A 25,888-nucleotide genomic window follows, 5' to 3' on the forward strand; every position below is an offset into this window, starting at 1 on the left:
GTTGTTTTATTATTGTACTTATTATTGCTGTTGTTATTGATGTCGTTGTTGTTGGACAGGACAGAGAGAAATGGAGAGAGGAGGGGAAGACAGAGAGGGGGAGAGAAAGATAGACACCTGCAGACCTGCTTCACCGCCTGTGAAGGGACTCCCCTGCAGGTGGGGAGCCGGGGGCTTGAACTGGGATCCTTACGGTGGTTCTTGCGCTTTGTGCCACGTGCGCTTAACCCGCTGCGCTACCGCCCGACTCCGTTTTCCTTTTCTTTTTTGCATGCAGGACTTCACTGCACCTGTGCAGTTCCACTGCTCCAGATGGACTCTCCCCCTCTTATTTATTTATTTATTTATTTGGATAGTCACAGAGAGAAATCAAGAGGGTTGGGGGAGATAGAGAGGGGGAGAGAAACATTGACAGTGGGGCCTGGCAGTAGCGCGCCAGGTTAAGTGCATATAGTGCAAAGCACAAGGACCTGTGCAAAGATCCAGGCTGGAGCTTCCGGCTCCTCACCTGCAGGGGCGTCACTTCGCAAGCAGTGAAGCAAATCTGTGAGTGTCTGTCTTTCTCTCCCCCTCTCTGTCTTCCCCTTCTCTCTCCGTTTCTCTCTGTCCTATCCAATTAAAAATGGCCTCCAGGAGCAGTGGACTCGTATTGCAGGCACTGAGCTCCAGTGATAACCCTGGAGCCGTAAAGAAAAATAAAAAGAAAAGAAAGAAAAAGAGACAGAGTCACTGCTTGTGAAGCATTCCCCCTGCAAGTAGGGACCAGTGTCTTGAACACAGGTTCTTGTGCATGGTAACACATATACTCAACTAGGTGCACCACTGCCTAATCTATCTTATACCTTTGAGAGAGAGAGAGAGAGAGAGGAGAGAGAGAGGCAGAGGGAGATGGACAGGGAGAGGGAGAGGGAGATAGAGACCAAGACTGTAGCACTTGTCAGGGGGCTCAAATACAGATCCTTAAGCACTGAAAATGTGCTTTCTACTGAGTGAGTCATCACTTCCTCCCACTGTTTTTATTTTCTTTTTAAAAGATTTTATTTATTTATTTATTAATGAGAGAAATAGGAGGGGAGAGAGAGAGACAGAGATAGAGAGAGAAAGAACCAGACATCACTTTGGTACATGTGCTGCTGGGGATTGAACTCAGGACCTCTTGTTGAGAGTCCCATGCTTTATCCACTGCACCACCTCCCGGACTACCTGTTTTTCTTTTCTTTCTCTCTTTCCCTCTCTCCCTTCTCTTTCCTTCCGTGTGCATTAAGAACAAAGTGGGCTAGGGACACAGTGTAGTGGTTATGCAAAAATACTTTCACAGGGGTGGGGTGGGAGAGTGGGCAGTAGCGCAGTGGGTTAAGCGCACGTGGCATGAAGCGCAAGGACCAGCATAAGCATCCTGGTTCGAGCCTCTGGCTCCCCACCTGCAGGGGAGTCACTTCACTAGTAGAGAAGCAGGTCTGCAGGTGTCTGTCTTTCTCTCCCCCTCTCTGTCTTCCCCTCCTCTCTCCATTTCTCTCTGTCCTGTCCAACAATGATGACATCAATAACAATAATAACTAAAACAATAAAACAACAAGGGCAACAAAAGGGAAAAAAATAGCCTCCTGGAGCAGTGGATTCCTGGTGCAGGCACTGAGCCCCAGCAATAACCCTGGAGGCAAAAAAAAAAAAAACTTTGATGGGGACCAGGCAATGATGCACCTGGTTAACTGCACATGTTACCAAGAGCAAGAACTCAAGTTCAAGCTCCTGGTCCCCACCTGCAGGGGGGGAAGCTTCATGAGTGGTGAAGCAGGGTTGTCGGGGTCTCTCTGTATCTCCCCCCTTCCCTCTCAGTTTCTTTCTGTCCTATCAAATAAAAAATAATAAAATTCAACAAAGGCAACAAAAGGGAATAAATAATTTTATTAAAAAATAATAAAATTTAAATATTTTAATAATTTTATGCCTGAGGCACCAAAGGTCCTTGGTTTAACCCCCAGTATTACCATGAGAGCTGAACTGTTTTGGAGGAAAAAAAAACAACAAGTAAACTGCAGGGTAGGGGAAGTATAGCTCACTTGGACGGTGCGCTGCTTTGCCGTGTGAGCAGCCTCCACTGCGCTGAAGGAAGCTTCCTGCTGTGGTCTCTTTCACTCTCTCTGCCTTCCCTTTTTTTTTTTTTTTTTTTAATTTTCCCTTTTGTTGCCCTTGTTTTTTCTTTATTGTTGTAGTTATTGTTGTAGTTATTGATGTCGTTGTTGTTAGATAGGACAGAGAGAAATGGAGAGAGGTTGGGAAGACAGAGGGGGAGAGAAAGACAGACACCTGCAGACCTGCTTCACCGCCTGTGAAGCGACTCCCCTGCAGGCGGGGAGCCGGGGGCTCGAACCTGGATCCTTAAGCCGGCCCTTGCGCTTTGCGCCACCTGTGCTTAACCCGCTGTGCTACCGCCTGACTCCCTCCCATTTGTTTTAAAAATGATGCAAATGTATCCTTCTTGCTTTGTACACTTTTTTTTTTACATGTTTATCCAAAACTCAGCAAAACCAATACCAATTTTGCAATTACATCATGGCTACTAATTCCCCTTGCAGATATGTAGAGAATCTTTTACTATGTTCACTGAGATAGCTACAAAACTCTGTGTAAAGGCAGTATTTGAACAAGCCACTGTGTCTAGCAATAGGAAAGTTAGTAAACTGATATTGAGATAATGGAACAACATGTAGCAATGAAAAGGAGTGAACTAGATAGAACTGGGTGTCTCAGTATTGCTGACAAACACATTGATTAATTACTGTCTCTAGACCACATCAGAAGTCTTAAATAATTCACTAGAAGTATCTTTATGAATAAATACAGAATAAATGTCTTGTGCTTTGTAGCATTTTATTTGTTTAATTTTTCTTAAATATTTTATAGGAAGCAATCGGTTCTGTGAGGATTGGATGCAGGCTTTTTTAAATAGTACTGAAGGAGGTAACCCTTTTCTTTTTCGACAAGTACTGGAGAACTTTAAACTAAAGGTAATTAATTGATTGTGTTCCAAGAACCACATTTTTTTGTGTGTGAATTTTAATTGGTATCAGTAACAGTTAAAAAAAAAAACTTCTTTACAAGTATATAGTTTACAAGTATGTTTACAAGTATATGGGACTAAATTGGACATCCTCAAAACTGATCTATTCAGAAGACATTTGCTGTATTTGTGGTTTTTGATGGCTTCTGCATATATATATATATATATTTTTTAAGAATTTATTTATTTATTCATGAGAAAGATAGGAGAAGAGAAAACCAGCCATCACTCTGGTACATGTGCTGCCGGGGATCGAACTCATGATCTCATGCTTGAGAGTCTAGTGCCTTAGCCACTGCGCCACCTCCTGGACCACCTGCTTAATTATCTGTTCCAGTGAAGTGGGTTAAGTGCTCGCTTACATTTCATGGACATCATTTTTTTTTCTCGGGGGGGTGGGGAGGTGACTGGGCATCATACAATTTATGACATTTTGGTTGGAAGGTTAAAAAAAGTGATTTGGGATTTGGGGGCTGGATGGTGGTGCACCTGGTTGAGCGCACATATTACAATGCGCAAGGACCTGGGTTCGAGCCCCTGGCCCCCACCTGCAGGGGGAAAGCTTCACAAGTGGTAAAGCAGTACTGCAGGTGTCTGTCTCTCTTCCTCACTATCACCCCCTTCCCTCTTGATTTCTGGCTGTCTCTATCCAAATAAATAAATAAATAAAATTTAAAAAGAGTGATTCAGTACACAAGGCTTAAAAATTCTAGTAGGGGGAACTGGGCGGTAGCACAGCGGGTTAAGCATTGGTAGCGCAAAGCGCAAGGACCGGCATAAGGATCCAGATCCCCGGCTCCCCACCTGCAGGGGAGTCGCTTCACAGGCAGTGAAGCAGGTCTGCAGGTGTCTATCTTTCTCTCCCCCTCTCTTGTCTTCCCCTCCTCTCTCCATTTCTCTCTGTCCTATCCAACAATGATGACATCAATAACAACAACAATAACTACAACAATAAAACAAGGGCAACAGAAGGGAATAAATAAATAAATAAAAAGGAATAGGTGGAGTTAAAAAAAATTCTAGTACGGAAAAGTGCTGTCAGCTTATTTAGGGGATTTAAAATTAAAAAAAATGTTTTATTTTTACACCAGAGCATTGCTCAGCTCTGGCTTATGGTGGTGTGGGAGATTGAACCTAGAACTTCAGAGCCTCAGGCATGAAAGTCTCTTCACATAACCATTATGCTATCTACCCCCACCTTTTTTTTGTAAAGTATTTTACTGTAGGTAGGACATTTTTTCTACCAAGGTCAAATCATATTAGCAATAAAAACAATGCAAGTATCTGCAAAGCACATCTTAGCAATATGTTGTCTAGGAGATGTTTTCTAGGCTTCACTATTATCTTACTAAACACATTTACTTGGGTAATCTTTTCTAGGCCATACAAGATACAAATAATTTGAAGAGATTTATTCGACAGGCCGAAATGAATCATTATGCTTTATTTAAATGTTACATGTTCCTAAAGAACTGTGGTAGCGGGGATATCCTTTTGAAGATTGTTAAAGTAGAACATGAAGAAATGCCTGAAGCCAAAAATGTGGTGGCCGTCCTGGAAGAATTTATGAAAGAAACTCTTTCTCCAAGTGTCTGATCATATGCTGTGAGATAATTATGTTGTGAAACTGTATATTTGAGCCTTGTGTTGGAAATTGTAATTGTTATCATTGTTCACAGGATTGCTATTTAAGATTATTTGGTATGCATTCTAGATTTTTTGATTCTGTACTTTAACATTTTAACTTAATTAACATATTCACTGAATACTATATAGATATTATATGTTAAAGTTATGCATAAATTCTAGACTTCAGGAAGTTGTTTGTTAACATTTTCAAAGGGGATATTATGACTTTTTTTTCAGGAGTTTGATGCAGTATTTAGTAAAATGTTCTCCCCGAAAAGTCGTAATTCTTTTTCAGTGGGCAATAGCATCTTTAAAAGTAAAAATCCTAGGTGCCAGGTGGTGATGCACCTGGCTGAGCGCATACAATACAGTGTGCAAAGGACCCGGTGTTAAAGTCCCCGGCACCTCACCTGCAGGTGTCTCTCTGCTTCATTCCTTCTCTATCTCCTCTCCCTTCTCACTGTCTCTGTCTATCCAAAATAAGTAATATTTAAAAAAATCCTAGTCTTAGGACATACTAGCGCCATGACACCATTTCAACAATTGGTCTGTGCATCCTGTGGGTGCTTGATAGATTTTTTTGATCTGGTTGATAATGGCAAGGATGATGAAACCAGCTTTTAAGTCAATATACAAATAAATCATGAGTGTGTAAGAAATCAAGTGAGCGGGAGTCGGGCGGTAGCGCAATGGGTTAAGTGCACGTAGTGCAAAGCACAAAGACTGGCTTAAAGATCCCGGTTTGAGACCCCAGCTCCCCACCTGCAGGGGAGTCACTTCACAGGCAGTGAAGCAGGTCTGCAGGTGTCTGTCTTTCTCTCCCCCTCTCTGTCTTCCCCTCCTCTCTCCATTTCTCTCTGTCCTATCCAACAACAACGACATCAATAACAACAACAATAATAACTATAACAACAATAAAAAAAACAAGAGCAACAAAAGAGAAAATAAATATAATAAAAAAATTTAAAAAAAAGAAAAAAAAAGAAATCAAGTGAGCTTTAAAAATGTATGTATTAGCTTCCAGATATCATTGTATATGTAACAGAAAGCTACTGTTGGCGTGGCCCTGTGCTTTTCTTCATTCATTCACAGGTATTGCCACCAACAACGTGTATTTTCTTTCTGATTCTCTGTCTCTGTCTTTTTTGGGTAGGGGTGTGCTAGGGATCAAACCTAAGGCCTTCATATATGCAAGGCACATAGACTCTATCACTGCGCTACACTTCTCTCTCTCTCTCTCTCTCTCTCTCTGTTCCCCTTTCCCTCCATCCCTCTTCCCCTCTCCCTCTCTGGTAAAAATGCTGTAATCTTAAAAACAGTACTAAAAAAAGAAAGTACATTAATTTTACAAATATAAAGAACAACAGATTCATCACAGCAGAGTTGCTCACTGATTTTAGTTGTGCCTTTGTTATAAGCCTCATTTTGTCTGAGTCAATTGAAAGTGCCCTCAGCTGGAGCCATTTATTAATTCCCACGAAAGCCATTTGTAACTACACACATATGATTGGAGTTTGTTCTGAATAGCTCTTTAATTTGATAATGGTTTTCGTTTAGAAGATCCGAAGTCTTGTTTGCACTGCCCTCAGGATGCTCAGAGGAACACGAGCCTGTAAAACTGAGGCATCCTCTCTTAAACTCATCTAAATTCACATTAAGTGCTGAGCTTAACTTTCAAAATGACTAACAATGGCCTTCTATTTCCCCATCTACAGCAGTCTGGGACATGATTCACCAAGCCATTTCTTTTCCTTTAATGAGAAATACAATTCAGTATCTCCATAAAGGCTTTCATATGGTTTTAAACTTTAATAACTTGGATTGTTGGCAGGATAGGAAAAAAAAATCTGGATAACTGTTTTTATAGCATTAACTGCAGAGTGAGTATGGGAAATCAGTAATTTTATGACACTACCCTTGAATCTGACTTTTTCAATATACTTGAAAGTTAGTTTTCTTAATAAGCAATATTAGCACATCATCATTTTGATCCTAGAAAACATATTATTTGTTTTTAGAGTCACATGGCATTTAAGGGTCCATGTTTTAAATGGCATTTAAAAGAATATGTTTCCTGCTTCAAACCATTTATAGTTATGGACAAAGTATAACTATATATCCTTGAAATGTACTTTTATGTATTTTGGAATATAGGTTCAGTACATTACACAGTAATATACAAGACAATATTTATCACTGCTGTACAGCAGGAAAATGGTGACTTGGAATTTAATATCTGTTGACCATGAGAAGAAATGCATAGAGCTTGTGGCCAGAAATAAGTACTGTCTTCAAGTCTTAATAAGCTAATGTATTAAGTTTTTAAAGTTAATGTTTTTTCAGCTGTGGAATATATTTGTGTTTACACACAGAGGAAATGTATGTTTGTTATGCAAAAAATGATCTGTTTATTTGTAATTATATTTGTAATAATAATAAAATAATTCAGCTTCTCACCATGTGATCATTTTTACTTAATGAGCTCAGTTCTCAAGCTTGGCATTTTTATTAATTGGTAGTAAGTTTTTAAAAAATATTTATTTATTCCCTTTTGTTGCCCTTGTTTTTTTATTGTTGTAGTTATTATTGTTGTTATTGATGTAATCGTTGTTGGATAGGACAGAAAGAAATGGAGAGAGGAGGGGAAGACAGAGAGGGAGAGAAAGATAGACACCTGCAGACCTGCTTCACCACCTGTGAAGTGACTCCCCTGCAGGTGGGGAGCTGGGGTCTCGAACCGGGATCCTTAAGCTGGTCCTTGCACTTTGCGCCACCTGCGCTTAACCCACTGTGCTACCGCCTGACTCCCTGTTTGTATTAAGTTTATGTGGAAATTATTCTTGGAATTTGTTGAAGAAAATCAAATCACTTGCTGGGTATCTTTTTGTGCATCTTTTTTATATTATTATTACCTTTATTTATTGGATAGAAATAGCCAGAAATTAAGGAGGGGGGTAGAGAGAGAAAGAGAGACACCTGCAGCCCTGCTTCACCACTCGCAAAGCTTTCCCCCTGCAGGTGGGGACCAGAGGTTCGAACCTGGGTCCTTGTGCATAGTAACATGTGCACTCAACCAGGTGCGCCACCTCCTGGCCCCCGCTTTTTGCATCTTTAAGAAGGCATCAGGAAAGGTGTTAAGAGCAATTTCCAGCACAATATTTTATTCATTGTCCAGTAAAGTTACTCCTGTAGAACTCAATTATGGAAGTCACTTCCTTCTTATTCATTATTTACCATTGAGAAAATGCCAGTCCTTTTTCCTGATATTAGTAAAGCCTACAGGCTTCTTTGGAAATAAGATTCTGTTACTTGGACCACATTTCTTCCTTTTTTTTTTTTTTTTTTTAATATTGTCTTTATTTTTCTGCCTCTAGTGTTATTGCTGGGGCTCGATGCCTACACTAGGAATCCACTACTCCTGTGGCCATAATTTTGACTTTTTTTTTGGATAGGCTAGAAAAAAACTGAAACAGAGGAGGAGAAGGAGGAGGAAAAGACTGAGCGAGGGGGAGAGAAGGTAAGGCAGAAGGGGAGAGAAAGATACCTGCAGACCTGCTTCACCACTTGTGAAGTGATCCCTCTGTAAGGTGGGGATCCAGGGGCACCAACCAGGATCTTTGTGCTTCATATGATGTGCACTCAGCCAGGTGCACTCCTCCCGCCCCCAATATTTTCTTTATTAATGAGAGGGATAGGAGGGGAGAGAGACAAAACCAGGCATCACTCTGGTACATGTGCTGCTGGGATGGACCACATTTTTCTAATCGGGTGTCTTGACAGCAATGAAAACCCTTCTGGTTTCAATAAGGTCCTCACCCCTTGGGGGTTTACTTCTATAGCTGCTCAACCTCCTAAATGTGGCTCACAAACTTTAGATCACATGGGAAAATCTGAGTGAGCATACATAGCTAGACTCTGGAAAATGGTGGTGAGAGAAAGCAAGAGTGAATTGAGATCTAACTAAATGGAGATCTTTTTAAAATTAGTTTATTGGATAGAGACAGCCAGAAATTGAGAGGAGGGGCGAGACAGAGAGGGAGAGAGATAGACACCTACAGCCATGCTTTACCACTTGTGAAGCTTTCCTCTATAGGTGGGACTAGGGGCTTGAACCTGTGTCCTTGTGCATGTCCTTGTATTGTGTGTGCTCAATCAGCACATTTAATGTCCTTGAAGTTCCATAAAAGTAACTTGACTGAAGGCTGGCAAAAATAATTCACTTGGATAGTGTGTTAATTTACCATGTTCATACCTAAGTTCCAGCTCAGCCTCCACTACACCAGAGGAAGCTTTGGTGCTGTGATTTGCCTGCCTGCCTGGTGGGCCAGGCGGTCAAGCGCACATGGTGTGAAGTGCAGGACTGGCATAAGGATCCTGGTTCGAGCCCCCGGCTTCCCACCTGTGGGGGGAAGGGGTCACTTCACAGGTGGTGAAGCAGGTCTGCAGGTGTCTTTTTCTCCCCTTCTGCCTTACCTTCCTCTCTCCATTTCTCTCTGTCCTATCCAACAACAGCAGCAACAACAATAATAATAACAAAGACAACAAAATGGAAAAAATATCTTCCAGGAGCAGTGGATTTGTAGGGCAAGCATAGAGCCCCAGGGATAATACTGGAGGCAAAAATAAAATAAATAAATAAAATAAAAAATAAATAGTAACTATAGAAGTGAACCCCCAAGGGGTGAGGACCTTATTGAAACCAGAAGGGTTTTCATTGCTGTCAAGACACCCGATTAGAAAAATGTGGTCCATCCCAGGGGGTCAGGCAGTAGTACAGCAGGTTAAGTGCACGTGGTGCAGGGATCCCGGTTCTAGTCCCCACCTCCCCACCTGCAGGGAAGTCGCTTCACAGGCGGTGAAGCAGGTCTGCAGGTGTCTGTCTTTCTCTCCCCCTCTCTGTCTTCCCCTCCTCTCTCCATTTCTCTCTGTCCTATCCAACAATGACAACATCAATAACAACAACAATAATAACAACAAGGGCAATAAAAAGGGGGAAAATAGCCTCCAAGAGCAGTGGATTCGTGGTACAGGCACCAAGTCCCAGCAATAACCTTGGAGGCAAAAATAAATAAATAAATAAATAAATAAATAAATAAAATAAAAAGTCAGCCTGGAACAGTGGAGTCCTGGAGATGAAAAATCAAACAAAGAAGCAATATATCTCAGTGTTTTGGAAGCTGTTTGAGCCTTAGGTATTAAAATCTAGTGTATTATCTCCTCAGCTCTTCTAGCTACATAATATTTTATCAGCAACTTGCCCTAAGCCATCCTGTCATGTATAAATATGAGAATATTTGAACCCATTTTATTTATTTATTTTTAAACTTTAAAAAAAAATTTATTTAGTTTATTTATTCCCTTTTGTTGCCCTTGTTGTTTTATTGTTGTAGTTATTATTGTTGTTGTCGTTGTTGGATAGGACAGAGAGAAATGGAGAGAGGAGGGGAAGACAGAGAGGAGGAGAGAAAGATAGACACCTGCAGACCTGCTTCACCGCCTGTGAAGCGACTCCCCTGCAGGTGGGGAGCCGGGGTTCGAACCGGGATCCTTATGCCTGTCCTTGTGCTTTGCGCCACCTGCGCTTAACCCGCTGCGCTACAGCCCGACTCCCTTGAACCCATTTTATACCAAATTATTATTTGCAATTAAATGAGAATACACTGAAAATGCTTAGTGGCCCAGGAGGTGGTGCAATGGATTAAGTGTAAGACTCAAGTAAGAGGCCCCACATTCAATCCCCAGGATCTCATATATAAAATGATACTCTAGGGGCTGAGCAGTCGCATGCCTGGTTAAACGAATATAGTATGAAGTCCAAAGATCCACTCAAGGATCCACGTTCAAGCCCTTGCTCCCCACCTGCTGGGGATGCTTCACAAGCGGTGAAGCAGGTCTGCAGGTACCTATCTTTCTCTCCTCTCTCTATCTCTCCCTCATCTCTTAGTTCTCTCTGTCCTATCCAATAAAAATGGAAAATACAGCTGCCAGGAGCAGTGGATTCATAGTGCAGACACTGAGCCCCAGTAATAACCTTGGAAGTAAAAAATAAAATAAAACAAAAACCACACAGATATTCTGGTCCTCTCTCTCTCATTAATAATAATAATAAAAATCATGTAGTGGTACACACAGCTCGCCATGCACAAGGACCCAAATTCAAGGTCTTGGTCCCCACATGGGGGGAAGGGGGCGGGGCGTATTAAAGATGAAGCTATGGGTGCCCTCTCATGCGCTCTCTCTCTCATCTTCCCCTCGCACTTTCTGTTCTATCAAATAAATAAATATTTTGGGAAAAAGGGGAAACACTATTATTAAATAATAATATTTAAAAAAATAAAAGAAAATGTCTGATCTAGTGCCTAGCATATACAGGCACCAGCCCCCCTCCAGTGGAACTGTGGCTTCACCTGTATGATTTCATCACTCTAGGCCACTTTTTTAAAACTATTATTTTAAAAAAATATTTATTTCTTTTTGTTGCCCTTGTTCTTTTATTGTTGTACTTATTATTGTTGTTGTTATTGATGTCATTGTTGTTGGATAGGACAGAGAGAAATGGAGAGAGGAGAGGAAAACAGAGAGGGGGAAAGAAAGATAGATACCTGCAGACCTGCTTCACCACTTGTGAAGCGACTCCCCTGCAGGTGGGGAGCCAGGGGCTCGAACTGGGATCCTTATGCCAGTCCTTGCACTTTGGGCCATGTGCGATTAACCCGCCGGGCTACTGCCTGACTCCCTCTAGGCCACTTTTTCACTCAGAGAGACAGAAACAGAATAAGAGAAGTGAAGCAAGAGATCCTGAATTCAATCCTCAGCAGCACATGTACCTGAGAGATGTCTGGTTCTTTCTCTTTCTATCTTTCTCATTAATAAATAAAATATTTAAAAAGAGAGAGAAGTGAAGAGACACCACAACACTGAGACTTTCATAGCATATCTTATGTGGCTCCTCAGTTTAAACTGGGTGTGTCAGTATAGCGATTTGTCTGGCCCAGTAAATTCTTTTTGTTTTTTAATGCACTACGATACTGCTGCATGCATTATACTACTGGGCCTAATTTTTTTTAAATTATTTATTTATTTATTAATGAGAAAGGCAGGAGGAAAGAGAGAAAGAACCAGATATCACTCTGGTACATGTGCTGCCGGGGATTGAACTCTAGACCTCATGCTTGAGAATCCAATGCTTTATCCACTGCGCCACCCCCCAGACCATGGGCCTAATTCTTTTTTTTTTTTTCTTTTTCTGATTTTTTTAAATTGGGGAATTAATGTTTTACATTCAACAGTAAGTACAATAGTTTGTACATGCATAACATTCCCCAGTTTCCCATTTAACAATACAACCCCCACTAGGTCCTCTGTCATCCTTCTTGGACCTATATTCTCCCCACCCACCCACCCACTCCAGAGTCTTTTACTTTGGTGCAATACGCCAATTCCATTTCAGGTTCTACTTGTGTTTTCTTTTCTGATCTTGTTTTTCAACTTCTGCCTGAGAGTGAGATCATCCCATATTCATCCTTCTGTCTCTGACTTATTTCACTTAACATGAATTTTTCAAGGTCCATCCAAGATCGGCTGAAAACGGTGAAGTCACCATTTTTTACAGCTGAGTAGTATTCCATTGTGTATATATACCACAACTTGCTCAGCCACTCATCTGTTGTTGGACACCTGGGTTGCTTCTAGGTTTTGGCTATTACAAATTGTGCTGCCAAGAACATATGTATACACAGATCATTTTGGATGGATGTGTTGGGTTCCTTAGGATATATCCCCAGGAGAGGAATTGCAGGATCATAGATAGGGTAGGTCCATTTCTAGCCTTCTGAGAGTTCTCCAGACTGTTCTCCACAGAGGTTGGACCAATTGACATTCCCACCAGCAGTGTAGGAGGGTTCCTTTGACCCCACACCCTCTCCAGCATTTGCTGCTGTTACCTTTTCTGATGTAGGACATTCTCACAGGAGTGAAGTGGTATCTCATTGTTGTCTTGATTTGCATTTCTCTGACAATCAGAGACTTGGAGCATTTTTTTCCTGTGTTTCTCAGCCTTTTGGATCTCTTCTGTGGTGAATATTCTGTCCATGCCCTCCCCCCATTTTTGGATGGGGTTATTTGTTGCCTTGTTGTTGAGTTAGGCAAGTTCTTTATATATGTTGGTTATTAAACTCTTGTCTGATGTATGGCATGTAAAGATCTCCCATTCTGTGAGGGGTCTCTTGTTTTGGGTAGTGGTTTCTTTTGCTGTGAAGCAGCTTTTTAATTTGATGTAGTCCCATAGATTTATACTTGCCTTAGTCTTCTTTGTAATTGGATTCGTCTCATTGAAGATGTCTTTGAAAAGAGTTCTGCCAATATTTTCCTCTATGTATCTGATAGTTTCTGGTCTAACATCCAAGTTCTTGATCCACTTGGAATTTACTTTTGTATTTGGTGAAATACAGTGGTTCAGTTTCATTCTTCTGCATGTTTCAATCCACCATTTGTTGAAGAGACTCTGCTTTCCCCATTTAATAGTCTGGGCCCCTTTGTCAAAGATTAGATGTCCATAGGTGTGGGGGCTCACTTCTGGGCTCTCAATTCTATTCCACTGGTCAGTGTGTCTGTTCATGTTCCAGTACCAAGCAGTTTTGATGACAATGGCCCTAGAATACAGTTTGAGATCTGGGAGTGTGATGCCTCTGGTTCTTTTTTCTCAAGATTGTTTTGGCAATTTTAGGTCTTTTCTGGTTCCAGATAAACATTTGTAGCATTTTTTCTATTCTCCTAAAAAATGTGCTTGGGATCTTGATGGGGATAGCATTAAATTTGTAGATGGCTCTGGGTAGTATATTCATTTTGATGATGTTAATTCTACCAACCCATGAACATGGAATATCTTTCCACTTCTTTGTGTCTTTTTCAATTTTCTTGAGTAGTGACTCATAATTTTCAGTATACAAGTCTTTCACTTCTTTGGTTAGGTTTACTCCTAGATATTTTATTGTTTTAGTTGCTATAGTAAAAGGAATTGATTTCTGGATTTCAATTTCTTCTAGCTTAGTGTTTGCATAGAGGAATGCCACTGACTTTTGAATGTTAATTTTGTAGCCTGACACCTTACTGTATTGCCTGATGATTTCCAAAAGCTTCTTGCTGGATTCTTTAGGTTTTTCTGTGTATACTATCATGTCATCTGCAAATAGAGAGAATTTGACTTCTTCTCTTCCAATCTGTATGCCTTTAATTCCTTGCTCCTGCCTGACTGCTATGGCAAGAACTTCCAACACTATGTTGAATAGTAATGGTGATAGTGGGCAGCCCTGTCTAGTACCTGATCTGAGTGGAAATGCTTCTAGTTTTTCACCATTGAGTATGATGTTGGCTGTAGGTTTGCTATATATAAACTCCACTATCTTCAGGAATTTTCATCTATTCCCATTTTTTGTAGTGTTTTGATCATAAAGGGATGTTGTTTTGTCAAAGGCTTTCTCTGCATGTATTGATATGACCATGTGGCTTTTGGTCTTGCTTTTATTGATGTGGTGGATCACATTGATTGATTTATGTATATTACACTAACCTTGCATGCATGGGATAAACCCCACTTGGTCATGATGAACAATCTTTTTGATATACTGCTTTATCCGGTTGGCTAGAATTTTGTTCAATATTTTAGCATCTATGTTCACCAGAGATATTGGTCTGTAGTTTTCTTTTTTTGGTTGTGTCCCTGTTTGCTTTTGGTATCAGAGTGATGTTGGCTTCATAGAAGCTGGCAGGGAGTATTCTAGAGTCTCCAATTTTCTGGAAGACTTTTAAAAGTAGAGGTATTAGTTCTTCTTTGAAGGTTTTGTAGAATTCATTTGTAAAACCATCTGGTCCAGGACTTTTATTTTTGGGGAGATTTTTGATAACTGTTTCAATTTCATTAGCTGTGATGAGCCTGTTCATGTTATCCACTTCCTCTTGACTTAGTTTTGGAAGTTGGTAGGTATCTAGGAAATCGTCCATTTCTTCCAGGTTCTCTAGCTTGGTGGCATATAGTTGTTCATAGCCTGGTGGCCATCCTTTACCCATTGTTGTTGTTACTGGATAGGACAGAAAGAAACTGAGAGAGGAGGAGAAGGGAGAGAGAGAGAGAGAGAGAGAGAGAGAGAGAAATAGACACCTGCAGACCTGCTTCACCATTTGTGAAGTGAGCCCCCGTAGGTGGGTACCTGGGAGCTCAAACCAGGATTCTTGCGCAGGTCCTTGTGCTTCACACTACGTGCAGTTAACCTGGTGTGCTACCACCCAGTCTGCCCCCCCCCCCCAATTAATTTATTTTTTTCCTCCGGGGTTATTGCTGGGGCTTGGTGCCCTCACTCGGTCCCGTCCTCAGCACCAAGAAAATGGCCTCTGCTCTCTCACAAAGTCTTTAAACGTAAGCTCTCTGAATAACCAAAAGGTGTATATTTAGCTTTGCCTCAGTCATCCTATCACTTCCTGCTTCACTTTTCAGATTCCTGTAGATTCAGTAAGATGTCTACGGGTAACAAGGTAATTGATACATAAAAGTTGGACCCTGCAGAGTGCACAGCTAGGCAAGTGCAAAGCTCTGCCTTACAGCCATAGCACCACATGGGACATGGGGGAACCAGGACAGTTTCATAATTACTGGAATGGTAATGCAATGTCTCTTTTTTCTCTCCCTGCCCCCATTTCTTTCTCTAAATAAAAATTAATTTGGGTGGGGGCCGGGTGGTAGCTCAGTGGGTTAAGTGCACATGGCACAAAGCACAAGAACCAGCATAAGGATCCCAGTTCGAGCCTCGGCTCCCCACCTGCAGGGGAGTCGCTTCACAGGCAGTGGAGCAGTTCTGCAGGTGTCTGTCTTTCTATCACCACTCTGTCTTCCCCTCCTCTCTCCATTTCTCTCTGTCCTATCCAACAAGGATGACATCAATAACAACAACAATAATAACTACTACAACAATAAAACAACAAGGGCAACAAAAGGGAAAATAAATAAATATAAAAAAATAAAAATATATCTTTATTGGGGGTTGGGCGGTGGCGCAGTGGGTTAAGCGCACATGGCGCAAAGCGCAAGGACCGGTGTAAGGATCCCAGTTCGAGTCTGTGGCTCCCCACCTGCAGGGGAGTCGCTTCACAGGCGGTGAAACAGGTCTGCAGGTGTCTATCTTTCTCTCCCCATCTCTCTGTCTTCCCCTCCTCTCTCCATTTCTCTCTGTCCTATCCAACAACAGCAACAATGGTAATAATAATAACCACAAGGAGGCTACAGCAACAAAGGCAACAAAAAGGGGAAAAAAATGGCCTCCAGGAGCGGTGGATCCATGGTGCAGGCACCGAGCCCAGCAATAACCCTGGAGGAAAAAAAAATTATATATATCTTTATTTCTTGGATAGAGACAGCTAGAAATGGACAGGGAGGGGGAAGGTAGAGAGGGAGAGAGACAGAGACACCCACTGCACTGCCTCACCACTTGTGAAGCTTACCCCCTGCAAATGAGGACTGGGGGCTTGAACCTGTGCCTTTGTGCATTGTAACATGCACATTCAACCAGCTGTGCCACCACCTGGCCCCTTATTTTCCCTTTTTTCTTTTTTTTTAATATTTATTTATTTATTCCCTTTTGTGGCCCTTGTTGTTTTTTTATTGTTGTGGTTATTATTGTTGTCATCATTGTTGGTCCTTGAGCTTTGTGCCACCTGCATTTAACCCGCTGCACTACAGCCTGACTCCCCCCTTTTTTCTTTTCTATTTTTAAGATAGAGACAGAGAGGCAGAGAGAGTGAAAGAGTGAAAGACACCATAGCACTGAAGCTTTCTCTAGTGTGGTGGGGGCCAGGCTTGAAACTGGGTGGCATACAAAACAAAGCAGCTTACTATCCAAGTTATTTGCTCTATAATTCTCCTTTTATTATATGTGAATTGACTATGTCCTCTTCCCCTGAGAACATCTCTGTCCCTAAAGATCAGGGTGTTGTCAGTTCTTAGAAAGACCTAAGGACAAGGTTCTTGAGGTAAAGAAGAAAGTACCTAGATGTTACAAAGAAGATTCCTTTAAAAACAACAGTCCAAACATTATGTTTTAGTAGTAGGACATCTAGCACAGAGATTCCTGACTGGAAGATATGACAAAGTTCCTTATTGATATCTCTCCTTACCCCACCCTCAAAATTGTCCACATGCATATTTTTACAGGAAGAGAAATCAGCTTTCACCCATCACTCGAAACAGTGCAGTGATTCAAGAAAAGTTGACAACCAGCAATCCAGAATCTCTGGCACTGAGCACGGTGCTCCAATTTATACTGTTTACATTATAGGTTTATAGCACTTAGGTTTATAACAATGTACACCCACCACCACTGCTGCCCACACCCACCACCCTTACCCAAACCAGGATGAAAGAGGCTCCAGTGCCTACCTTTCAGGTCACTTTTTGAATAACAGATGGCTTAAAAAAAATCTTTAATGGAATCTGTGCTCAAATAATATGTTACAACAAAAATATACAGAATGTACACAATACAAAAATATTTAGAAACAAACATTGCAGCTTGTTTTGTTTTTCCACTTACTCAAGTCTTTACGGGGGAGTTCAGTGTGGGGCACTGTTATTTTAAGGCAGAGGAGTATGGGTGCTTTCCAGTCAGCACTTACAACACTTACAATGCTAGAAAGGGGTTTCCATTGCACTCAGGAATCTGCATTATTTGCAAACAAAACTGGGCACAGAAGGAAGATATGAGCTTGCTGAATGATGACTCCCCCAGTTTTCTGGGCAAGAATGATTCTCATGGAAATTGAGAGTTCTCTTGGCTGTCAAAAGAGCCTCATTAGGGAGCCTTTCCTAATTAAAAAACGAATGATTAATGGTGTCATTAAAGCCAAATTTCTCCTTTGAAGGGTTGTTTTCCTCTCCCTAGTTTCTATGACTCCTCTTCCTTTTAAACAAGGGAGCAAGTCTATGCAGTTTGGGGAATCCCCTGCTTTTAGTTCCTGTTTCCTGTGGAGGCAATGCTGCTCTCCCTCCACAGCCTGAAGAGTTATACCAGCCTCTGCTTTCCAGGGAGCATTGGACAAGGGTAGAAGAGTAATCAGGGCTGGGAGGGAGCTAGTGGCAAGATGCTGGGAACACTGGAACAAAGGGATCTGCTGAGCAGGAAGTCAGACAACAAAAAGCAAACCTCTCTCACCAGAGATCTCTCTCTGGCTTGGGGCTGGAGACCTGGGTCTAGCAAAATGACTGTTGTCACCACTGGACAACCTTGCTTGGAAGCCATGGTTGGGAGAGGGTGTTGTCTGAGGTGTGTGTGAAACAGATCACAAAAGTTTTTAGACACAGCTGACAGCGTGGAACTAGGAACGAAGTTTATTCTCTCCTGTTTGGGTTCATCTCTGGGTATCCCCAGGGCAAGGTTGAGGCCGGGAGTTAGAGCATCTTCCTCCTCTGCACATACTACCGCTAAAGACAGCCAGCAGACACAGGGGCATACTCTGGCCTCCCCCAGACCAATGCTGGCATGTCAAACATGAGGCCGTCCAGACCAGACCTACTTCAGAACTCCAATAGTTTGTAACAACTTCTGGACCAGACAAGGGCCTGCCTGGTTCCTATACCCTCAGGCCTTCTTCTTTTAGGGTCTCTCAGGGTAGGGGATGAAGGAGAAGGCTGCTGTTCTCCATCTGTGACAAGGGAAGGGACCTCTGAACATATGGCAGACCACACTCACATGCACCACAGCCTGACGACATCAGAACAGCCTAGGAAAACAACAGTAGCAGCACCCAACTCCTCCAGCATGTACTTTTCATAAAAGGACATTTACTCTCTGTTCAAGTCTGAACATAAATACTATAATGTTCCAGCATCTCTGGTCCCTGTCTTCTGGCCTCACTGAGCTGGTGATGTAAAAATGAACAGACACACCTTTCTGATGCTGCTTCTCCCTGCCCTCCCTCCCCCACTCTCAGTCCTCCAGCCCCTTAAGGGGGTGGTGGCAACTTTAAGTCCAGCAGAGTGTAGGCAAAGATGTTCCAGAAGACAGCAAACAGCACAAAGATGGTGTACATGGCAACAAAAATCCACCACAGCGTCTGGTCCTGAAGCCGCTGCTCGTAGTTCCTCAGGACCACCAGGCCCAGGGTGATGCCCACAGCCACGCCACCCAAGTGTGCCACGAAGCTCGGGTGAGGGCATGGGGGATAGGCTGATGGGTGGAATCGGAGCCACACGGCCCGTCCAAACTCCATGCTCACTGCAAGGGGAGGAAGCAAAGAGAAAATGACAGGAGAGTCACTGGACAGGGACTGAGGGAAAGAGGCCTGTGTCCATCAATATTCCAATCATCCAGCCCACCCCAGTTTATTCACTGTCCAGTAAACCAAGGACCATTCCATGCACTGGAGATGTGGTGAAGAAGACAGGTAAACCTACATTCTCCCAGAGTTTATAGGCTCTGACCCAATAAACCAGTCTATAATTACACACACACACACACACACACACACACACACACACACGATAACTTCAGTAACAGAGTTTTATGAGAAAAAAGTCTATGTGGTTTAAAATCAATCAGGTATGAAAAGGGGAGATTCTTTAGTTTTGAGAGTCAAACAAAGTCTCCCTAAAGAGGTGACATTTGAATGGGTCTGGGTGGTGGCACACCTGGTTGAGGACATATTACACTGTGCAAGGATCCAAGTTTAAGTCCTTGGTCCCCACCTGCAGGGGGAAAGCTTGACAAGAGGTGAAGTAGTGCTGCAAGTCAGTTTCTTCCTCTCTCCTCTTGATTTCTCTGTCTCTATCCAAAATAAATAAACTCAAAAGGAGAGAGAGAGAGAGAGAGAGAGAGAGAGGTGACATTTGAACTGAGATATGACCATCATGAGAAGAACATTGAGGGGCAGAGGAAATAGCTCACATTGGAGCTTGAAGGCCCTGGTAGTCTCATGAGTTCTGGAGGCTCAATCCTCTGTCCCAAGTCTTTTTTTTTAATGTTTATTTATTTATTCGCTTTTGTTGCCCTTGTTTTTATTGTTATAGCTATTGTTGTTGTTGTTGGATAGGACAGAGAGAAATGGAGAGAGGAGGGGAAGACAGAGAGGGGGAGAGAAAGATAGACACCTGCAGGCCTGCTTCACCGCTTGTGAAGCGACTCCCCTGCAGGTGGGGAGCCGGGGGCTCAAACCAGGATCCTTATACTGGTCCTTGTATTTTGCACCACCTGCACTTAACCCGTTGTGCTACCGCCTGACTCCCTCAGTCCCAAGTCTTAACCTCTGTGTCTCAGGTTGTATTACTGAAATATTAATAATAACTGCTGTGTATGCTTGTACCCTATGGCTTATAAGGCATTTTAATATATTATCTCAAATCCTTAGAAGATAATTAGAACCAGTGCATCATGGTAGAAAGGAATGGATGGAACAGGTGGAATGAAAAGAAACATTCCCTGCGGTAGCGCAGCGGGTTAAGCGCACGTGGCACAAAGTGCAAGGACCAGCGTAAGGATCCTGGTTCCATCCCCCAGCTCCCCACCTGCAGGGGACTCGCTTCACAGGTGGTGAAGCAGGTCTGCAGGTGTCTGTCTTTCTCTCCTGCTCTCTGTCTTCCCCTCCTCTCTCCATTTCTCTCTGTCCTATCCAACAACGACATCAATAATAACAAAAATAATAACTACAACAATAAAACAACAGGGGCAACAAAAGGGAATAAATAAAATAAATATTAAGAAAAGAAACATTCCCACCCACAATGACCCTGGGTCCATGCTCCCAGAGGGATAGAGAATGGGAAAGCTATCAGGGGAGAGGCTGGGATATGGAGACTGGGTGGTGGGAATTGTGTGGAGTTGTACCCCTCCTAGCCTACGGTTTTGTTAATGTCTCCTTTCTTAAATAAATAAATAAATAAATAAAAAGAAAAAAAAAGGAACATTCTCAAGCCAGAGAGACAGCATAGTGATTATACAAAAAAAAAAAAAAAAAAAAAAAGACTTCTGTGCCTGAGGCTTGGAGGTCCTGGGCTTAACCCTGAGCACCAGTACAAGCCAGAGCTTATATTAGTGCTCTGGAAAGAAAGGAAGACAGAAATAGAGGGGGTGGGGAGAGGGGAGGATCCCAATAAAGCGCTGGTATTGATATTTTAGCAGATTCTAAAACACTCTCATTGGGTCCAGATTGTGGCGCACCAGGTTGAGCACATATGTTACAGTGTGCAAGGACCCAGGTTCAAGCCCCCATTCCCCACCTGCAGGGGGAAAGCTTTGTGAGTGGTGAAGCAGGGCTGTAGGTATCTTTCTCGCCCTCTCTCCCTCCCCTTCCCTTTCGATTTCTGGCTATCTCTATCCAATAAATAAAGGCAATAAGAAATAATAAACAAATAAAACACCCTCATCCTACTCTCTAAACATCATTCTTGTGTGAATTCTTAGGCTGGACAATCAGTAGAGTGTGCTCTCTTGAAATATTATCTGGGAAATCGCTGTTTCATTACCACTAAAAGAACACTGAGGGTAGGCATTCCATTTATAGATAAAGAAACCAAGATGAATTTGACAGGCAAAAAGAAAATTCTTCAAAGGTAATTTTTTATTTGTTTAATTCTTTTTTTTTAATTCACCGGTGTGCCTTTTTCTACTCTAAATACCCTAGGATTGGCAGGCCTTCTAAGACTGGGTCCTGCAGCTATAAGGACCACCGATAGATGGCGGAAAAGCAGCAGCCAGGCTGGGACACCAAGGGGGCAGCATTCAGGGGCAGCTTCCTGTCTTTGCTTAGCAGGCCCTGAGTTCAACAAGGGAGGAAGGTGGGACTGCAGGAGGTGAAAATGCTAACCAGCATTTTAGCTTTTAATGATGCTTAGAGTTATATTTTTCTTTTTTTTTTAAATTTTTTTATTTAAGAAAGGATTAATTAACAAAACGAGTTATATTTTTCTAAATAAAGTTTTAAATTTTTTTATTGTTTGTATTTTTACCAGAACACTTCTCAGCTCTGGTTTATGGTGGTGTTGGGAATTGAACCTGGGAGCTCAGAGCCCCAAGCATGAAAATTACTGGGGGGGGGGGGGGCGGGCAGGGGGGTGGTAGCGCAGTGGGTTAAGTGCACGTGGCGCCAAGCGCAAGGACCAGCATAAGGATCCCAGTTCGACCCCCCGGCTCCCCACCTGCAGGGGAGTCGCTTCACAAGTGGTGAAGCAGGTCTGCAAGTGTCTTTCTCTCCCCCCTCTGTCTTCCCCTCCTCTCTCCATTTCTCTCTGTCCTATCCAACAACAGTAACAATAACAATAAATACAACAAGGGCAACAAAATGGGGGAAAAATAGCCTCCAGGAGCAGTGGATTCGCAGTGCAGGCACCAAGCTCCAGCAATAATCCTAGAGGCAAAAAAAAAAAAAAGATATATATACATATATATATATATATACATATATATATATATTTGCATAGCCAGTATATCTTCAATCCAAGAGTTGGATTAAATTTTTTTTTTTTATTGCTTAAAAACAAAGGACAGGGAATCCATACTCTCCCCCACCCCACTGTACTCCTCTCCCTGGCTCTAAGAGCCCATAGGTTTTAGGGTTGGAAAGTCCTCTCTGGGATTAGAGATCCATCAATCCCATCCAGAAGACTGAGAGCAGAGCCCCATGCACTCCACAGACTATGAGGTAAAGGCGGCAGAAGTGGATTACAGCACAGTCACACAGACCCCTTTCCCCATCCCATGCTCCCTCTGGCTTTGTCTTCCTTTTGCCGAGAGAACAGGGGGCTGGCCCAGGCAGAAAAAGTCCAGTTGTTCCAATTAGTTTAGCTAATGTGTGGGGATTAGAGATAATAGCCAGCATACGGTGGCTCTGAATTCTGGCTCTTTCACCTGTAGATGGGTGGCTTTGGGCGAGGAACTGAGTCTCAGAACTTGTATCAACTCTCCCCAGCTCAGCCACATCCCAGCAGCCTGTCCTATAGCTCTTACCTCTTTCTGCCTCAGCAGTGAGTCTCTTGGCCTCTGGTGTCATCCTGTACTCCTTCCACGTAACTCTCACATTACAGCCTGACTGGCCTCCTGAAACTCTAACCTGTCTATAACTGTGTTGTTTAAAGCCCTCCCGTGGCCTCTCTGTGAATTCAGGATGAAGTCAAAATGTTCTCCTTGCATTTAAAGACTTTCATAATCTGACTCCTATAATCTCTTATCACAGCCACACACAGTCCCAAACTTCCAGTGTCGGTTTTGCTAGCCAACTTGCTGGGATGACTGTTCCCCCACCTCACTCATGTTGCACCTTTGCCAGAAATGCCCTCTTGTGCCCTGTCCACAGAGTAAATCCTTGCCTGACTTTCAAATTCCACTTCTGTATTTGTGCAGGAGACACTTCTCAGAATGGATTTCTCCCAACTATGGCCCCCACCACACTCTGTTCACAGAGGTTCATGGATGAGTTACAGCTGCTGAACCCGCCTGAAGCTGCAAGTTTGTGTTTGTGCACTACTGTGCATTTGCTTGGAGAAAGAGTTACTATTTTCCAGAAGGGAATAGCAAAGGATCAACTCTGGGCTGAGGAGACAGCATAATGATTATGCAAATGACTTTCAAGCCTGAGGTCCTGAGCTCCCAGGTTCAATCCTCAGCACCACAACAAAAACAACAACAACAACAGAAATCCAACAACAAAGAATCAACTCTATGACTCAAGGAATTAAAAAAAAAATGAATTTTTAAAAATTTTTATTTATTCCCTATTTGTTGCCCTTGTTTTATTTATTTATTTAAAATTTAATTTATTTCTTTATTGGAGAATTAATATTTTACATATTAATTTATAAAACTATAAATTAATATAATAATTTATAATATTAATATTACAACAGTAGTTTTATTGTTGTAGTTATTATTGTTGTCTGTCTTCATTGTTGGATAGGACAGAGAGAAATGAAGCGAGGAGGGGAAAACAGAGAGGGGGAGAGAAAGAGAGACACCTGCAGACCTGCTTTACCGCCTGTGAAGTGACTCCCCTGCAGGTGGGGAGCCGGAGCTCGAACTGGGATCCTTACATCGGTCCTTGCACTTTGCACCACGTGCGCTTAACCCGCTGCGCTACCACCCAACTCCCCCCAAAACTGTTTTTTTTAAAAAATATGGGTGCTAGTCAGCTGGACACAGCCAGATACATTTTTAAACATGTTACTTATTTATTTAAAATATTTTATCTATTTATTTATTTGCCTCCAGGGTTATTGCTGGGGCTTGGTACCTGCACTACAAATCCACTGGTCCCAGAGACCATTTTTCCCATTTTGTTGCCCTTGTTATTGTTATTGCTGTTGTTGGATAGAACAGAGAGAAATCAAGGAGAGGAAGACAGAGAGAGGAAGAGAAAAACACCTGCAGACCTGATTCACTGCTTGTGAAGATTCCCTCCCCCTCCCCCTGCAGGTGGGGAGCTGGGGGCTGGAACCAGGATCCTTACACTGGTCCTTGCACTTTGAGCCATGTGCACTTATCCCACTGTGCTACTACCTGGCCCTGATTTTATTTATTTATTAATGAGAAAGATAGGAGAGAAAGAACCAGACATCACTCTGGTACATGTCCTGACAGGGATTGAACTCAGGACCTCATGCTTGAGCAGCTAATGCTTTATCCACTGCACCACCTTCCGGACCACTATTTATTTATTTATTTTCACTATTTATTTTTTAATAAGCGAGATACAGGGAGAAACATACACATAGAGAGCTCAGAACACTGCTCAGCTCTGGCTTATGGTTATGCTAGGGATTGAACCTGGACCCTTTGGTGACTCAGACATGAAGATCTTTTTGCATAAACATTATACTATATCCCCAGCCTGCATAATACATTTTTCTATTGCATATTCTATGTTCCTAAAGTGTCTAAGAAGTTTAGGTAGTAGCACAGCAAGACTGTTCTCCTAACATTCCTACTCTGTTGTATATTATTGGCCTATCTCCCTTTCTTTGCTTGATCATAAAACCTCTTTATAGTTATTTATTTGTTTGTTTATAGAGACAGAAAGAAATTGAGAGGAAGGGGGAGGCTGAGAGGGAGAGAGAAAGAGAAGCACCTGCAGACCTGCTTCACCACTTGTGAAGCATCAGCTTTGCAGGTGGGAACCTGGGGATTGAACCCAGGTCCTTGTACATTGTAACAAGTGTGCTCTACCTCCTGGACAAATGCATATATTTACATTTACATCTTTATTTGTTTATTATTGGATAGAGACAGGAGAAATTGAGAGGGGTGGGGGAGGGGAGAGATGGAGACAGACACCTGTAGCCCTGCTTCACCACTAATAAAGCTTCCCCCACCCCGCAGGTGTGCCTGGCCCTTTATATCTTTATATCTTTCGCCCAGCTCTGTGCTCCACTCCCCCAGCTGGCCCGATCAGTACTTACTACAGATCAAGGCCACACCCATGCGCAGCAGCTTGAACTGGCACTTCATGCCTGACCAGTTCTAGGAAAAAGGAGAAAGTTTCATTAGTTCCAGGTCAGAACATTCTTTGCAGGTATAACTCACTTAAGAAAACATGTCATGGGAGTCGGGTGGTAGCGTGGCAGGTTAAACGCAGGTGGCACAAAACACAAGGGCTGGCATAAAGATCCCAGTTCGAGCCTCCGGCTCTCCACTTGCAAGGAAGTCGCTTCACAAGTAGTGAAGCAGGTCTGTAGGTGTTTATCTTTCTGTCCCCCCGTCTGCCCCTCCTCTCTCCATTTCTCTCTGTCCTATCCAACAACGAACGACATCAATAACAACAACAATAACTACAACAACAACAAAAAAACATTGACAAGAAAAAAAAAAAGAAAATGTGTCATTTGGAGCCAGGAGATAACTCATCTGGCAGAGCTCACACTTTGCTACATTGGAAATCCATGCCTGAGACTCCAGAATCACCTGGGAACATCAGGCACAGCACTGAAGGAAGGCTCCATGAACAGGGGTGGCTCGCCATCTCTATTTATTTATTTTTAAATTATTTGTTTAGTCCCTTTTGTTGTCCTTGTTGTTTTATTGTTGTAGTTATTACTGTTGTTGTTGTTGTTTTTGATGTCATCTTTGTTGGATAGGACAGAGAGAAACGGAAAGAGGAGGGAAAGACAGAGGGGGAGAGAAAGATAGACACCTGCAGACCTGCTTCACTGCCTGTGAAGCGACTTCCCTGCAG

General features: G+C 42.5%; 2 protein-coding genes across 5 annotated transcripts in view; one reads left to right on the plus strand and one right to left on the minus strand.

Annotated features, from left to right (window-relative positions):
- Nucleotides 1-7,146, plus strand: part of C12H17orf75 (chromosome 12 C17orf75 homolog) — a 28,326-nt gene extending 21,180 nt beyond the window's left edge. The window contains exons 9-10 of the mRNA XM_060203976.1: nucleotides 2,905-3,008; nucleotides 4,442-7,146. Of these exons, the coding sequence (XP_060059959.1) occupies nucleotides 2,905-3,008; nucleotides 4,442-4,657 (320 nt within the window). The 3' untranslated portion in view covers nucleotides 4,658-7,146. The remainder of the gene's footprint in view (nucleotides 1-2,904; nucleotides 3,009-4,441) is intronic.
- A 9,995-nt stretch (nucleotides 7,147-17,141) lies between these two features.
- Nucleotides 17,142-25,888, minus strand: part of RHBDL3 (rhomboid like 3) — a 76,517-nt gene continuing 67,770 nt past the window's right edge. For all 4 annotated transcript variants that reach the window (XM_007530824.3, XM_060203978.1, XM_060203977.1 and 1 more), the window contains 2 exons: nucleotides 25,116-25,176; nucleotides 17,142-18,948 (listed from right to left, as the gene is read on the minus strand). In XM_007530824.3, the coding sequence (XP_007530886.1) occupies nucleotides 18,677-18,948; nucleotides 25,116-25,176 (333 nt within the window). In that variant the 3' untranslated portion in view covers nucleotides 17,142-18,676. The remainder of the gene's footprint in view (nucleotides 18,949-25,115; nucleotides 25,177-25,888) is intronic.

Source organism: Erinaceus europaeus, chromosome 12 (assembly GCF_950295315.1).
Source record: "Erinaceus europaeus chromosome 12, mEriEur2.1, whole genome shotgun sequence".
Taxonomy (NCBI): Eukaryota; Metazoa; Chordata; class Mammalia; order Eulipotyphla; family Erinaceidae; genus Erinaceus; species Erinaceus europaeus.